Source organism: Rhincodon typus, chromosome 10 (assembly GCF_021869965.1).
Source record: "Rhincodon typus isolate 14 chromosome 10, sRhiTyp1.1, whole genome shotgun sequence".
Lineage (NCBI taxonomy): Eukaryota > Metazoa > Chordata > Chondrichthyes > Orectolobiformes > Rhincodontidae > Rhincodon > Rhincodon typus.
In genome coordinates, this window is record NC_063341.1 from 26834070 (window position 1) to 26846305 (window position 12236).

Consider the following 12236-nt stretch of genomic DNA (forward strand, 5'->3'; position numbering starts at 1 on the left):
CTGCTTCTGGCATTTTACCAGTGATGAGTGGGCTTTTTGGCATGTGGGGACATTGCACGTGAACTCTGGTGACTATCCTGCAGTCTGGTTTGGGATCTTCTTAATCAGGTATCCTGTGAAGCACAGCAATAGTCAGCCACATGACAGAACTGTCTCTGTCCTCACCAACTGCCAGTACATTCCTCTCTGGGACCTGCCTCACTAGCCTGAAACCTTGACTCCAATACACTTATTTTGAGGCTGGTGCTCCTGACTATCTGATTTGCTGGCAGTTCTTGAAGGCAGGATCTTATCCTTTAAAGGGACGGGTGTCCCAACAAGTTTTTGATGGACATAAAATCCAGTAGGGGCTCCCAGAAACTGCCAAGGTAAGGTTGCACTGACTTTTCAACCTGTCATTGAGTCTACTGCTATCCTTGTAGATACGCAGTGCTGAGTGACTTGTGGAAGCAGATCCAATTATAGCTTTCAGATGGATGTTGAATAAGCATCTGGTGAGCAATATCTGAGCAAGATTAGGGGGGAAAAGCCAAGAGACTTCTATGCAGTAATTCTGGATTCTATGAAGAATGAGAATGTAGAAGACAGTGAGATGACTCTTCAATTTCAATTGACAGCGAAGGGGAAGCTGGAAGAAGATAGTACATCTGGAACTGAGAAGGAGCAAGAGAGTTAAGTTCAGACGTACAGTGGTCATAATAACATTGGCAAACCAGGGATAGATAGATCATGTTTAATTGCAGGCTAATCAAAGCTCAAGGAAAGGGTGGAGGCTGAGTGAGTTACAAAAATGGGTACATATCAGCAAAGATAATGTTTCAATAAGTGAATAATTACCTGTTTAAATATGCAAGCCGTCATGTTACCATATGAAATTATGACAGAACACTTCTAAAAATATAAATCAAAGCAAGCACATGCATTTATTTAATCATTTATTTAAATAACCACATAGGAATGTTTTTAAAAATTGTTAAATATAAAGAATTTCCCATAGCAACACCATTTATTCTTTACGTACATAGCAATTACAATATGACACATATTTATTCACCTAACTTGTTAAAACCTAACATACCATATGACTAAAATAATATTCCAGCTATGTTTATCAATATGTTTGGAATTCTCAAATATTTTTAGAATCTATTTATGAGATTAAATTAAATAGGTTTAGAAATATATACCATAAACATTTATACGATTCTTTTTCTGTTTTTCCCTCTCCCCACTTCTTTAAAAGGTCCACTTCTTTTAAAGGTGTTGATTGATGCTGGATGAATTGATGGTTGTTTGCTGCCCTCATGGCATCTCATCCAGTTTTTCATCATCAGCCTTGGTAGTGAAAGGTGGCAAACTATCAAACTGCAGAAAGTATTAGAACTAACATTCACATTTGCATGCATTTTCCAGCAGGATTTGCTGGATACACTCAGGAACACGAAACAAAACTCCCTTTCCCAACCAAGGGAAATGAAGATCACTTGAGGCTGCCCAGCCTACCACTGCAATAGTCAAACTTAATCAAATCAGCACAGATTGGGGATTATATATTGGGTTGTTCTGGTTTGTAGATCAAACTCAGCAGTGGTTAGGTATTGCCTTTACCTTTCACATGTAACACTCAAAGCATCGTTTTATTGTACAGAATACTGGGCATTGGTCTTCAAATATGTTTTTACCCATGAGTTAGAGTTTTCAGCTAGTTAGAAGAGTATTGATCTTTAGGTACAATTTTGCCCTGATTATTTATCACATTGGATCTGATCATTTCAGTTTTATTATTAATCAAAACAGAATCAACATTCAATTAAGAAATAAAACATAAAAATCATAACTGTTATATAAATACAGGATGATTTATTTATCATCCTTTCAAAAGGTCTGTGTTAGAGTGAGTGTGTTCTGGTCTTGCGTGCTCCAATCATAATGTGCCATACGCAATCAACACTGAAGAATATAGTGGAAATTAAATGTATTTAAACTTCTGCAATCACCTCTTCAAAGTAGCATATCATCTAGTCTCTGCAACTGTTCCATAATTGAAACTCAAAAAAGTTTTAACATTTAACATTAATTCTATAGAAGATAACCTTACTTTATGGAAGATTCTCAACCTCCTAAGCTAACCCGGGAAATAATAGAATGCATGTTTATGGAGCAATGATCCTTCCCGGTAAGCAGCCATCGTTAAGGGGTTTGGGTAGTTTGGATGAAATGTAGCATATCTGCAGGGCATACATTCAATCCACCAGCAGAGTACCAATCAGCTATTGAAGAACTAAGAAGTGGCTACAATTCCCATCCCCTACACTGACATCTTGGTGGAATTAAGTCAAGTGAAGATATACCGTGTTGCACTCTCACCCATTACAAAGTGCCTGAATTCTCTCAGAGACTGACAGCATATATTGTAATCAATGCAAGTGAAAGAAATACCTTTCCTGCATTTGCAACAACAGAGGCATCTGATGTAGGAGAGACAAAGGACTGGGAGCAGTTGATAAACCTTCATTGGCATTTCAGAGGCTGTCAGTATTATTGTGCTACAAGTGAGTGAAACTCAATATAAATAATTGTCTAATAAGGTCCTTCGTGATATTGAAGAACTTTATCAATTTTTTTTAATCTGAAAGCAAAATAACTGCAGATTCTGATAGTCTAAAATAAAAACTGAGGATGCCAAAAGCACACAGCAAGTCAGGCAGCTCTTGTGCAGAGACACATTTCAGGTCATGGCTTTTCATCAGAACTGTATCCCAGTTTTGATAAAAAATTAATTGACCTGAAATGTTAACTCTGTTTCTCTCCACAGATCCTGCCTGAGCTGCTAAGTGTTTCCAGCTTTCTCTGATTTAATTTCTCTTAATGATGTTTGCTCTAAGGAAGGCAACCCAGTTTCTCCATATAATTGAAAGAAGTCTCCTTAGGGCTTTCTTGCAGGCCCAGAGTTGAATACGGCACACCCAGCCAAGGTCTAATCGGTGTTATTTAGAGTTTAAGTGTAATCGCCTTGCTTTTGATTAATAAAGCTAAGGATCCCATTTATCATTTTGGAATTTGTCTTCCTACCTTCAAAGATTTTTATGCAAAATTCCCAAAGTCTCTCTTTTCCCACAACCCTTTAGAATCACACCACATTTACTTGATAGTGCCTCTCATTACCTGTTCTACTAAAACATATCAGTCCATATTCCTTTTGTTAAATTTCACCTGCCATATGTCTGTCTGTATCACTAGTCTCTCCCTATATCATACTGGGGGTAGGAAAACTTTGGACCGTTTTTAGAAATCAGACTTCTAAAGGAGCAGGAACTCTTACCCAAAACAGGAACTGTTTGAAATATTCAGATCAGACCCTATGGTAGTTGGAGGAGTTCAATTACGATTTTGTTGGAGAAATATGTGAAATAAAATGAAATATTTCTGTGTTGGTTGCCTGCTTGGAAAAGTTAAGTCATTGCTTTAAAAAGATTTTTGTTGAATCAGATAGAGTTGCTGACCAGCTCTGACACTGTTTCCATCCCCAGCTCTGAGTTCTTTACAAGCACACCTCACATATGGGCCAGATCATTGCAAACTAATTCCCTGCCACACCAAACTGGTAAATACAGGGACTACCCATTCGGCAGCCACAGCCCACTTATAAATTTAACTGTGGCACAAACCTGAAAATAGTTCAGCGATGTGGCCTTTGGGCAAGTGCACCAGATGAGAAAGAGAAAGGCAATTGGACCTTTAATCCTCCGAATGCACATTAACAAAAGTCACGTCATTTAAAATGATTTATAAACTGAGAATGCTGTTGTCTCCAATGGCTATAAAGTAGAAACTGGCTCTCAAAACCCTGTTTTATTGGAATTTCAGCAATAAATGTGACAATAGATTATAGTTTTACCCTAAGAGTCATTTATGCAAGGGTTACCAACAAATTATGCAGCAGGACGTTTTGGTAAGGAAGCTGATGATTATGATGATTCTGGTGGTTATACCTCAAACCCCATGAATACATCTCTCTTGCTTGGCTACAGTCAGTTTTCCCCTTGTTCTTGCTGAGTGCCACTAGGTGGAATATCTGGCCAAAACAGATTGTTTCCCATTGTGGCAGGAAGGAAACCACTGATGCCTTCCCAAATTCCATCGATTCCCATGTTTCCTGAGCACTGAAAAAGTAAAAATGCACAGCTCAGTCTGAAGGGACTGATAGTAGAAGACTCAGGAGAGGAAAATTGTAGAAATAAAGAGATCCACATTGACGATAATTTCAACTGATCAGGATGTTGTATGTTTGGCCGTTTTTCAAAATCTCAGCCATAAATACAATTTTCTGAAGAATTTGGTTACAAATTTTACTTTGGGTAATCAAGAAATGATACATATAATACAAAAGCAAAGCTAACTTATGGTGCTTTGTTGGGGCAGGGTAGCATTCAGCTGACTTCATGCAATCAATGTGAAGTGGAATGTTGGAACCAAACCAACACATTTACTGGTATTGTGGAAAAGAAGTGAAAATGGAGCATGCTGGATACTTCCAGTAAACCTGGTCCAGATGTGACATAGGGAACCATCATCTCTTTTAATTGGTGTCAGGGAACACAGAATTCAATTTGAGTGTTTCAATACTACTCCACCTGAGGCCAGCCAATTTAACACATAGTAGGGATCAGAAACTGGTTTGGGTATCTGTCTTAGTAATGTCAGAATCCATTTATCCATGAACCAGATTTATTAGTGAAAGATCTGAATGAAGAAATGCTAATGAGACATTCTCAGTGTATAACCAGCAAGTCTCGTGTTTGCAAATAGTAACTCTGTCCTTAAGGTGTAAAAGATCAGGTGTGATAACTGAGGTTGTACAGGACTTGTTGATGACACTACTGTTTTTAAGTAAAATCAGAATGCAAAAGGACTATTATCACTCAGACTTTTGAGTTACAGATCCCAAAAAGAAACATGTTTTGAAAGTTAAACATTAAATTCAATCCCTCAGCAATGTGCAGCATATGACAAGATTTAATTTGTAACTATTGTAACTATTTCTGACTTCCTGATCTCAGGCATGTAATTGTTGGAGCTTAAGGTACAAAGTGGATGGGAAGAGAAGGAACCAGCAATATCATTGTCACCATGTTCTGCTTAGTCCACTTTTATCAATTCAGACCAGCATTAGTTGAGAGCCAAGGTATGACCCCTTCCATAGATAGCTAGGAAAACAAAGAAAAAAATAAGTGAAAAGGAAGTGGGAATTAATCATGACAATAGAATCTTCAGTTTGTGTACTCTATCTTTCACAGCTTGTCCATCATGTTATTACCATCACTGTTGTTTTTAAGTAGGATTCTGCTCTTTTGTTTTGTTATTATTTGGATATGCTGTTTGCAGTCAGAATATTACGTAAGATCCAAAGTGTAGTCCAAGCCAAGGAGTGAATATTGTCAGCTTGGGTAGATAAGATTTGATTGCCAGTATCTGGAAATGCCATTCTCCTCCTGTGGTTATGCTGCAGAAGGTAGTTGTTGCTACATTGGTTTATGTTGTTCCTCAGCAGCATGTCGCTTCCTTCTGGACTGCAGGCCATCAAAACTAAGTGACTTTTTAAGTCTTCTGTATTCCACGTCACTGAGGGATACAGAGCAGCGGGATGGGTTCTGTCGTCGGTACTTAATGCTCTCGATGATGGCATCTTTAATCAACTGTTCAGAAAAGGAGATAAATACTTCAGACTGTTAAACATTTGGCAACAGGATGTAATTGATTGGATATTGAAATGAAACAGATCTAATTAAGGAGTCAGTTTTCACTTGATCATTAAAGTGGACATGCCTGTTGTGAGGGGAAAGTGTTGTGGCCAGACATGAATATTGCTTTACAACAGTCTTAATTGCAGACTCAAGAATTCTGATGTTGAGTATGATAATTAAGGCTGCATTTATGGCCAATACTACCACTTGATAAAGCAATGTGCACTTATGTGTAAAACTGGAGTGTAGCAATAAACTCTTATTCAGAGGCAAAACATGTTTATCAAATGAGTCACCTAATCATAGGTTTGTAGTAAAATTAAGTGAATACCTTTCACAGTTATAGGGAACCAGTCAACAGGAAATCTGCTCATTCAGATAAGTTCCGAGATGAGAAAGATTGTTTTGTAACAGCTGTGTGGCTATTTATTAATAATAAAGGCTTTCGCTAAGCATTAAACATGCAGGCATCCGAAATACAGTCCCACTGGATTTCAGCATAAAAAACAAGGTACACTTGACCATGTATTCATCTCCTTACAGAAAGCATGACACAGTTTTGAATCCAAAATGCCTTTTGGCACACTCTTACTGTTTCAATGTCTTTTCCTGTGACTGCGCTGCAGGTGCATCTGCACTTGTGCAAATGGATCAGAGTGGCCAGGTTTAACTGTGGTGTCCTATCTCCTGCACTGTGAACACACACACACTGAATATTTCCATTAGCACTCTTTGCACCAGAATGGTGGCTCAGAACACCTTTTAAGATTAGGCAGGTGGAAGTTGGGAAGTAGAAGAACTGATAGCCTGACAATTCTATCTTTATGCCTTTTTTTTCCAGGGCCCAATATTGGTCTGTATTAAAAATTTAAACAATTCCTATTCACAAAACCTTATTTTGTGTTGTCATGATTTTTGAACTTGCCTTCTGCGCCACTAAATGCTGTTTCAATATATCCCATTCTACTTAGGTATGCAGATATATCCTCTGACCCATAGGTGGCTCTGAAGTTTGTTTCTCAATTTCATTGCTACCTGGTTTATCAATATTCGATGTCACATGTTCTTTCAACACCAATGAATAATTTATCAGTCCAACATAAAAACATCTGTGGGTCAGGAAAAGGCTACGAAGGTAAAGTGTGACAGATCATTTCTGATTCATCCTCTGCTTCTATCTCATCATTTCTCTCTTCAGAATTACACCTCATTATTTCTTGAACCCATTTGTATTTCTGCTTTAATAATCTTCCTTCAAATTAGTACACGGTCTCCTTTCGGATCTTTTTTATAAATTTCAAGTCCTGATATCTGGCATTCCTCACGTTGGTTTCCTCTGTATTTAATGTAATTCCTACATTGGTAATAAGAGCGTAAAATATATTGAGATTAACAGAAATGGTTTTGAAGAATCCTGGACATCTTTGTCATCTATTATGAAATATCCTGTGTTTTTACAATGCTTTATGTGAAACAGGGCTTCAGAGCTTAATGCACACAAATTATTTATCTCTACAACAAAGAAGTCCTATGCAAAATTTAATTTTGCCATTCCTTTGGTCAAATATGTGGTTTCAAACATACCTCAATATTATTAAGTGTGTTGAACTCCATTAAGTCATGAAGCAGTGTAAATGCCTTATTGGAATACTGGAAGTTGAAAGTAGAATATGGGGAATCAGCATCATCAAAGATGTCAAAGTCCACATTCTCCATTTCTTTCTCACTCTCTCGTTTAACACCTTTGGCAAAGAGAACATGTGTTTCAGCACAAAAGTCAGTTTTAGCACTTTACTTTCCATGATCTATTTTCATCGATCCTCTTTTTCTAAGGCATTAATTCATGCCAGGGTGAGATCACCTGGTGCTATTTTCATCTAATCTCTGCCCAAATAGTCAAACATTCTGATGAAGGGTCGCTGACTTTAAACACCATCTCTGTTTCTCTCTCTACTCATACTGCCTGACCTGCTGAGTATTTACAATATTTTCTGTTTATATTTCAACCGTTCTTTGGTGTATGAATAAGCAGTGAATGACCTCACAATATTTGCCAATGGAAACCATCCACTCGCTGAAACATAGAATATAGAAGCAGGAGTAGGCCATTCAGCCCTTCAAGGCTGCTCTGCCATTCAAAAAGATTATGGTTAATCTCCAACCAAGTACCCTTTTTCTACTTTCTCCCCAAACCCTTTAATCTCTTTAGCCCTGAGAACTACGGCAAACTTCTTCTCAGAAACGTTCAATGTTTTGGCCTCACCACTCTCCAGATGAAGAAATTTCTCCTCATTGTAATTTTAAATGGCCTATCCTATGTCCTTGCCTCTACACTTTCCAGTAATTGGGAATATCATACTCACCTGATGTCCCCACTCAAGCACCTTCCAGAGGAAGGTAACAGGGCAGTGATGTATAGTTGGAACAAGAGCTGACATTTCCCTAATCCTAGAATGCTTGGGCTGAAGTGAGGTGATAGTTGATGTACTGATGATTTGCCATTGCCACACTGTGATATATAGGTTAGTTCTTGTAATGTAAGGATAAGGCATGGATCATGTAATCCTGAAAGTGCAACAAGATTTATTACAGCTCCTAGTATCTATGAACATTTATGACAATCACAGGCACTTGTGTATCTGGGCTCAAGCTCAAGTAATTCTAATGTGCTGTAGCATGCACCACTCAGTGTGTCATGCTTCAAGAGAACAGAGCTCAGTAAGATGGAGACTGAGTGCTTTGTACTATTTGGTCACATGCCATAATATAATGATGATATCATGAGAATGTCCCTTAAAGGTATTCTGCATATTTGTTGGGAGTTGTAACCCAACAAAGGCCAATACAGGGCACTTACAGCTATTGCTGCCCTAATTGATATCTGCTCTTTTGACAGGACTGGAGACTGAACCTGTGGTTTTCCTGATCTCAGGATCACACAGAGTTGTTCATTGACTAAGCTTCTTAATATTTCACTCTGAACAGATTAAACTTTGGTTCCTGCATGTCTTTAATATTTTTCAAATTTCTTGACTAGTACTGTTAATGGGTGATCAAACCAGCAAACCTCAGCTTGTCTGCTTTTAGATAGAGGGAGAAATCATCGAGTTAAGCTGAGTGGAGGCTCTCTTCTTTCTTCAGAATCTTCAAGGCTGAGCCAATGCACAAACTTTAGAAATAGTCAATTTTTTTGCTTATGCCACAATGACAGCAATTTCTAGCCTTTAAATTTGTTAAAGGTTAGAGCTAGGATTCAAGTAAACAGAAATTAAAATTTTCATTTCTAAGTGACAGTGTATTATTTCTTAACCATCTGCAAGATGACAGATTTATTGTGTTCAATATCAGTAAGCAAACTGAGAAAGTTGCTTTATTCACAACAGTCACCTTTTCCAATCTTGAAATTCTTACTTTCATTAATAGTGTTCATGCTTCAATAAGACATTGAGTTTCTGAGGGTCTTGCTAGATTCAACTCTTCTTTGTTTTCTCATTGGAATAATCAAGTGATGAGGAGCATTATCATTACACATAACATCAACTGTGCAATGACTGTGTTGATACTTGTAAAAGTATTCACATTTGCTTACACTGCATTGAACTCAGCATTCGACCTCAGCTATACAGTCTGGGTTTTGGAGACAGTGCTGTGTTTTAAATCAGACAGTATACATGCTCCTGGAGACAGAGAACATCACTTTATGAAACAGTCTTTGTACGAAGATATACTGCTAGGTAGAAGCAAATGGCCACAGGCAATAGGCCTGAATGAATAGCTAGGGCCACATAATAACAACAAGACTGAAATGTATATATTTCTATATCACAAATCAAAATTTCAAAGTCTTTTACCAATTAATAACATTTAGACTACAATGACTTGTTTTAGTGGGAAATTTGATTCTCAGCTTGGACAGGTTATTATGTCCATCTGCCTGCTCTGGCTAATTGTATAATTACCACATTGCTGGCATTAATAGACCCATGCCTGATGCAGGGGAAGGTCCTTGACAGGAATCAAATAAACAAATGAAACTTTACAGCAAATGTGCACAGGGCTAAATAAAGTTGGTGTAATGCTCCAATCTGTACTCCCAAATCAACCAGCCTGGTAAAGAAGTCAGATGTGGGTAGCCTGACCAACTTATTCATAATTAAATTCTAATGTATATTACTGACATCATGAAACTATTGAACTAAGCTTTAAGTTAGGTGATACAGTGGAAATGGTCACACTGAGAGAATTTAGACCTTAGTGTAAGGAATGGTAATGACCTTTTATTTTACATCTCAATCAGTATCTGTACATTTTCTGTTTTTAGTAAAACTGAAGGTCATGACAAAAGCAAAAGGACCACAAGTATCATGCTCAGTGCTCACCATTACAAGTGTGATAAACTCCCTTTTCCAGCTTCATTTGTAAGTGCCTAAAGACAAGAGTAATCATACAGAGTAGAAAACCCATCATTCAGTCCTTGTAGTGAGTCAGAGGCAGAGTGGATTTAGAGAAGGTACGATGGTGGGATGGGGATTTCCTCCATTATGCCTCGTTTTAGTAAGTATGCACATGGCTGTTGAGTAAGAGAGAGCTAAGGCTTTGCAAGTTTATCCTCTATGGTATAATAAAAATATGGACTTCAAACAGAGGACCGATGGGCAAGAGATCAGAAAATTGAAGGAAATAATTGATTTCAGTATAGACTTGGATGCAGACAGTTCAGGAAAGTAATTCTCTGTCAAGCTTTGATGAAGTTTCTTACCTGGTGCCTTATAATGCCTAAAATTGATGTTTGCCAGTACAAAGTGGATGATGGTCGGACAGTCTTTCTCTGTCATTGGGTTTTTAGGCTTGAAGATGTAACACTCTTTTAATCCTTCTCGGTCAAAAACCTTGGTGTCAATCTTAGGAAATGGCAGCTTGTTCATTCTTGCCCACTTCTCTGCAAGCAGGAGCTCCTGTCAAATTATACAGATCGAAGCTGAGGTTTCCCGTCAGCAGAGTGTGATAAATGAGCCTGCTAAATCTCACAAAGCTAATCTTTCAATTCTACCAATTTAAAGACCATCCCTCCATATTAATGCCAAGTAGTTGTAGCTTCTTAAAAGAAAAGCCTTTTTTTTAACCTGATCCCTTTTCTATTGCAGACAGCGATAGTTGTTGCCACTTTGGCCAATGGAGCTGCTGATGTGTCATTGCTACAGGCCTTCCTACTGACCGCCAAACTTGACAGTCTGTCTGAAGCCCTTAACTGAACAGTGAGCTTGCTTTCTGGCCAATCTAACATAAATCACTGGCAAGTGACTATTCCCAAAAAGGTCAAGAATTGGGAATTGCATTTCATCCTAACATCAAGATGCTAATCCCAAATCCAGTCCCAAAATCACTTGGAACATGCAACTAGCTGCCACGCTGCATTTTGCTGGAGAAATAATCTTCTTATAACCCAATGTCTGTTCGCTGTACGCGTCAGTCATAAGGTTGTAGAGTCTTGTAAATTAAAACAGATACTGTCCCTCAACCAACTCTTTGACAGTCATAATGAATTTAATATTCACTTCAAATAAATAAATAGACTACACAGCATGTTAAGCAGGACTTACAATGTTTAAGCAGGAGACTTAATGGAGTTTTACTTTCATCCTGCTTCTATCTCATTGACTGACGCAATTTTCACTGCAGTAAAGAGAAAGCAGGATGAAACAGACACAATCAAAAAGCTCCAAGTTGTACCAGATCAGAAGGAAGATGGGGGTTGGAATCTTGTAAGGGTCTGAGCAACATGGGCTATGGCGAGATTTGAGGGAGAATCGGACGAGAAGTTGGGCAAGGCAGGTCTCAACATCAGGAGAACAATACACCAAGTTTTATCCTCTTCACAAACGGCATAGTGAGTTTCTTGCTAGGCAATGGAAAGTTGCCAATGAAGGTAATCGCTCTTGTTAACAGCTCGGTTGACTGCTGCCACTGTCATCGGAGACCTCTTCCTTCATCCACCACTCTCCAGGCTTTAAAGAAAAGAAAATGAAGAGAAAAGAAAAAAGAAAGAGCAAAAGTAAAAAGAGGAAAAGAACAAAAAGAAAAGAAGCAAAAGAATGAGAGCAGATGGGAGTGGACGAGCCCCGAGCTCAGCCCTGCTACTCTGCCGCCATCTTGAATTCGATGCTGGTGGAGCAGAGAAGGTTGCGGAACGTTTCCCTACACTGCTGGGCATTCCTCCAAAACAGCTAAGACTGTTTTAAGTGGGTGGTAACCTGGGACCAGGTTGGCCTTCACAGCTGGTCCTGGATGAAGAGCACCTTCTGTGTTCCACCCTATCCAGCCAGAGTTCCAGCTCTCTGCCCAGACAGATGGTCGCCAATTCTCTCCTGTCTGTCACATCTGGGGGAAAATGTCAGGAACTGTGCTAGATAGCTCCGAACAAGTTGGTGCTTGTGGGTGTGGGGGCGGGGGGGGGGGGGGGGGGGGGGGGGGGGGGGGCGTGTGGGTGGGGGG

General features: G+C 38.8%; 1 protein-coding gene across 1 annotated transcript in view; it reads right to left on the minus strand.

The window, feature by feature from the left end:
• Nucleotides 1–898: 898 nt before the first annotated feature.
• pla2g4aa (phospholipase A2, group IVAa (cytosolic, calcium-dependent)) overlaps nucleotides 899–12236 on the minus strand; it is an 88687-nt gene continuing 77349 nt past the window's right edge. The window contains exons 14-16 of the mRNA XM_048601980.1: nucleotides 10504–10699; nucleotides 7329–7486; nucleotides 899–5696 (exon numbers count right to left, since the gene is read on the minus strand). Coding sequence (XP_048457937.1) covers nucleotides 5523–5696; nucleotides 7329–7486; nucleotides 10504–10699 — 528 coding nt within the window. The 3' untranslated portion in view covers nucleotides 899–5522. The remainder of the gene's footprint in view (nucleotides 5697–7328; nucleotides 7487–10503; nucleotides 10700–12236) is intronic.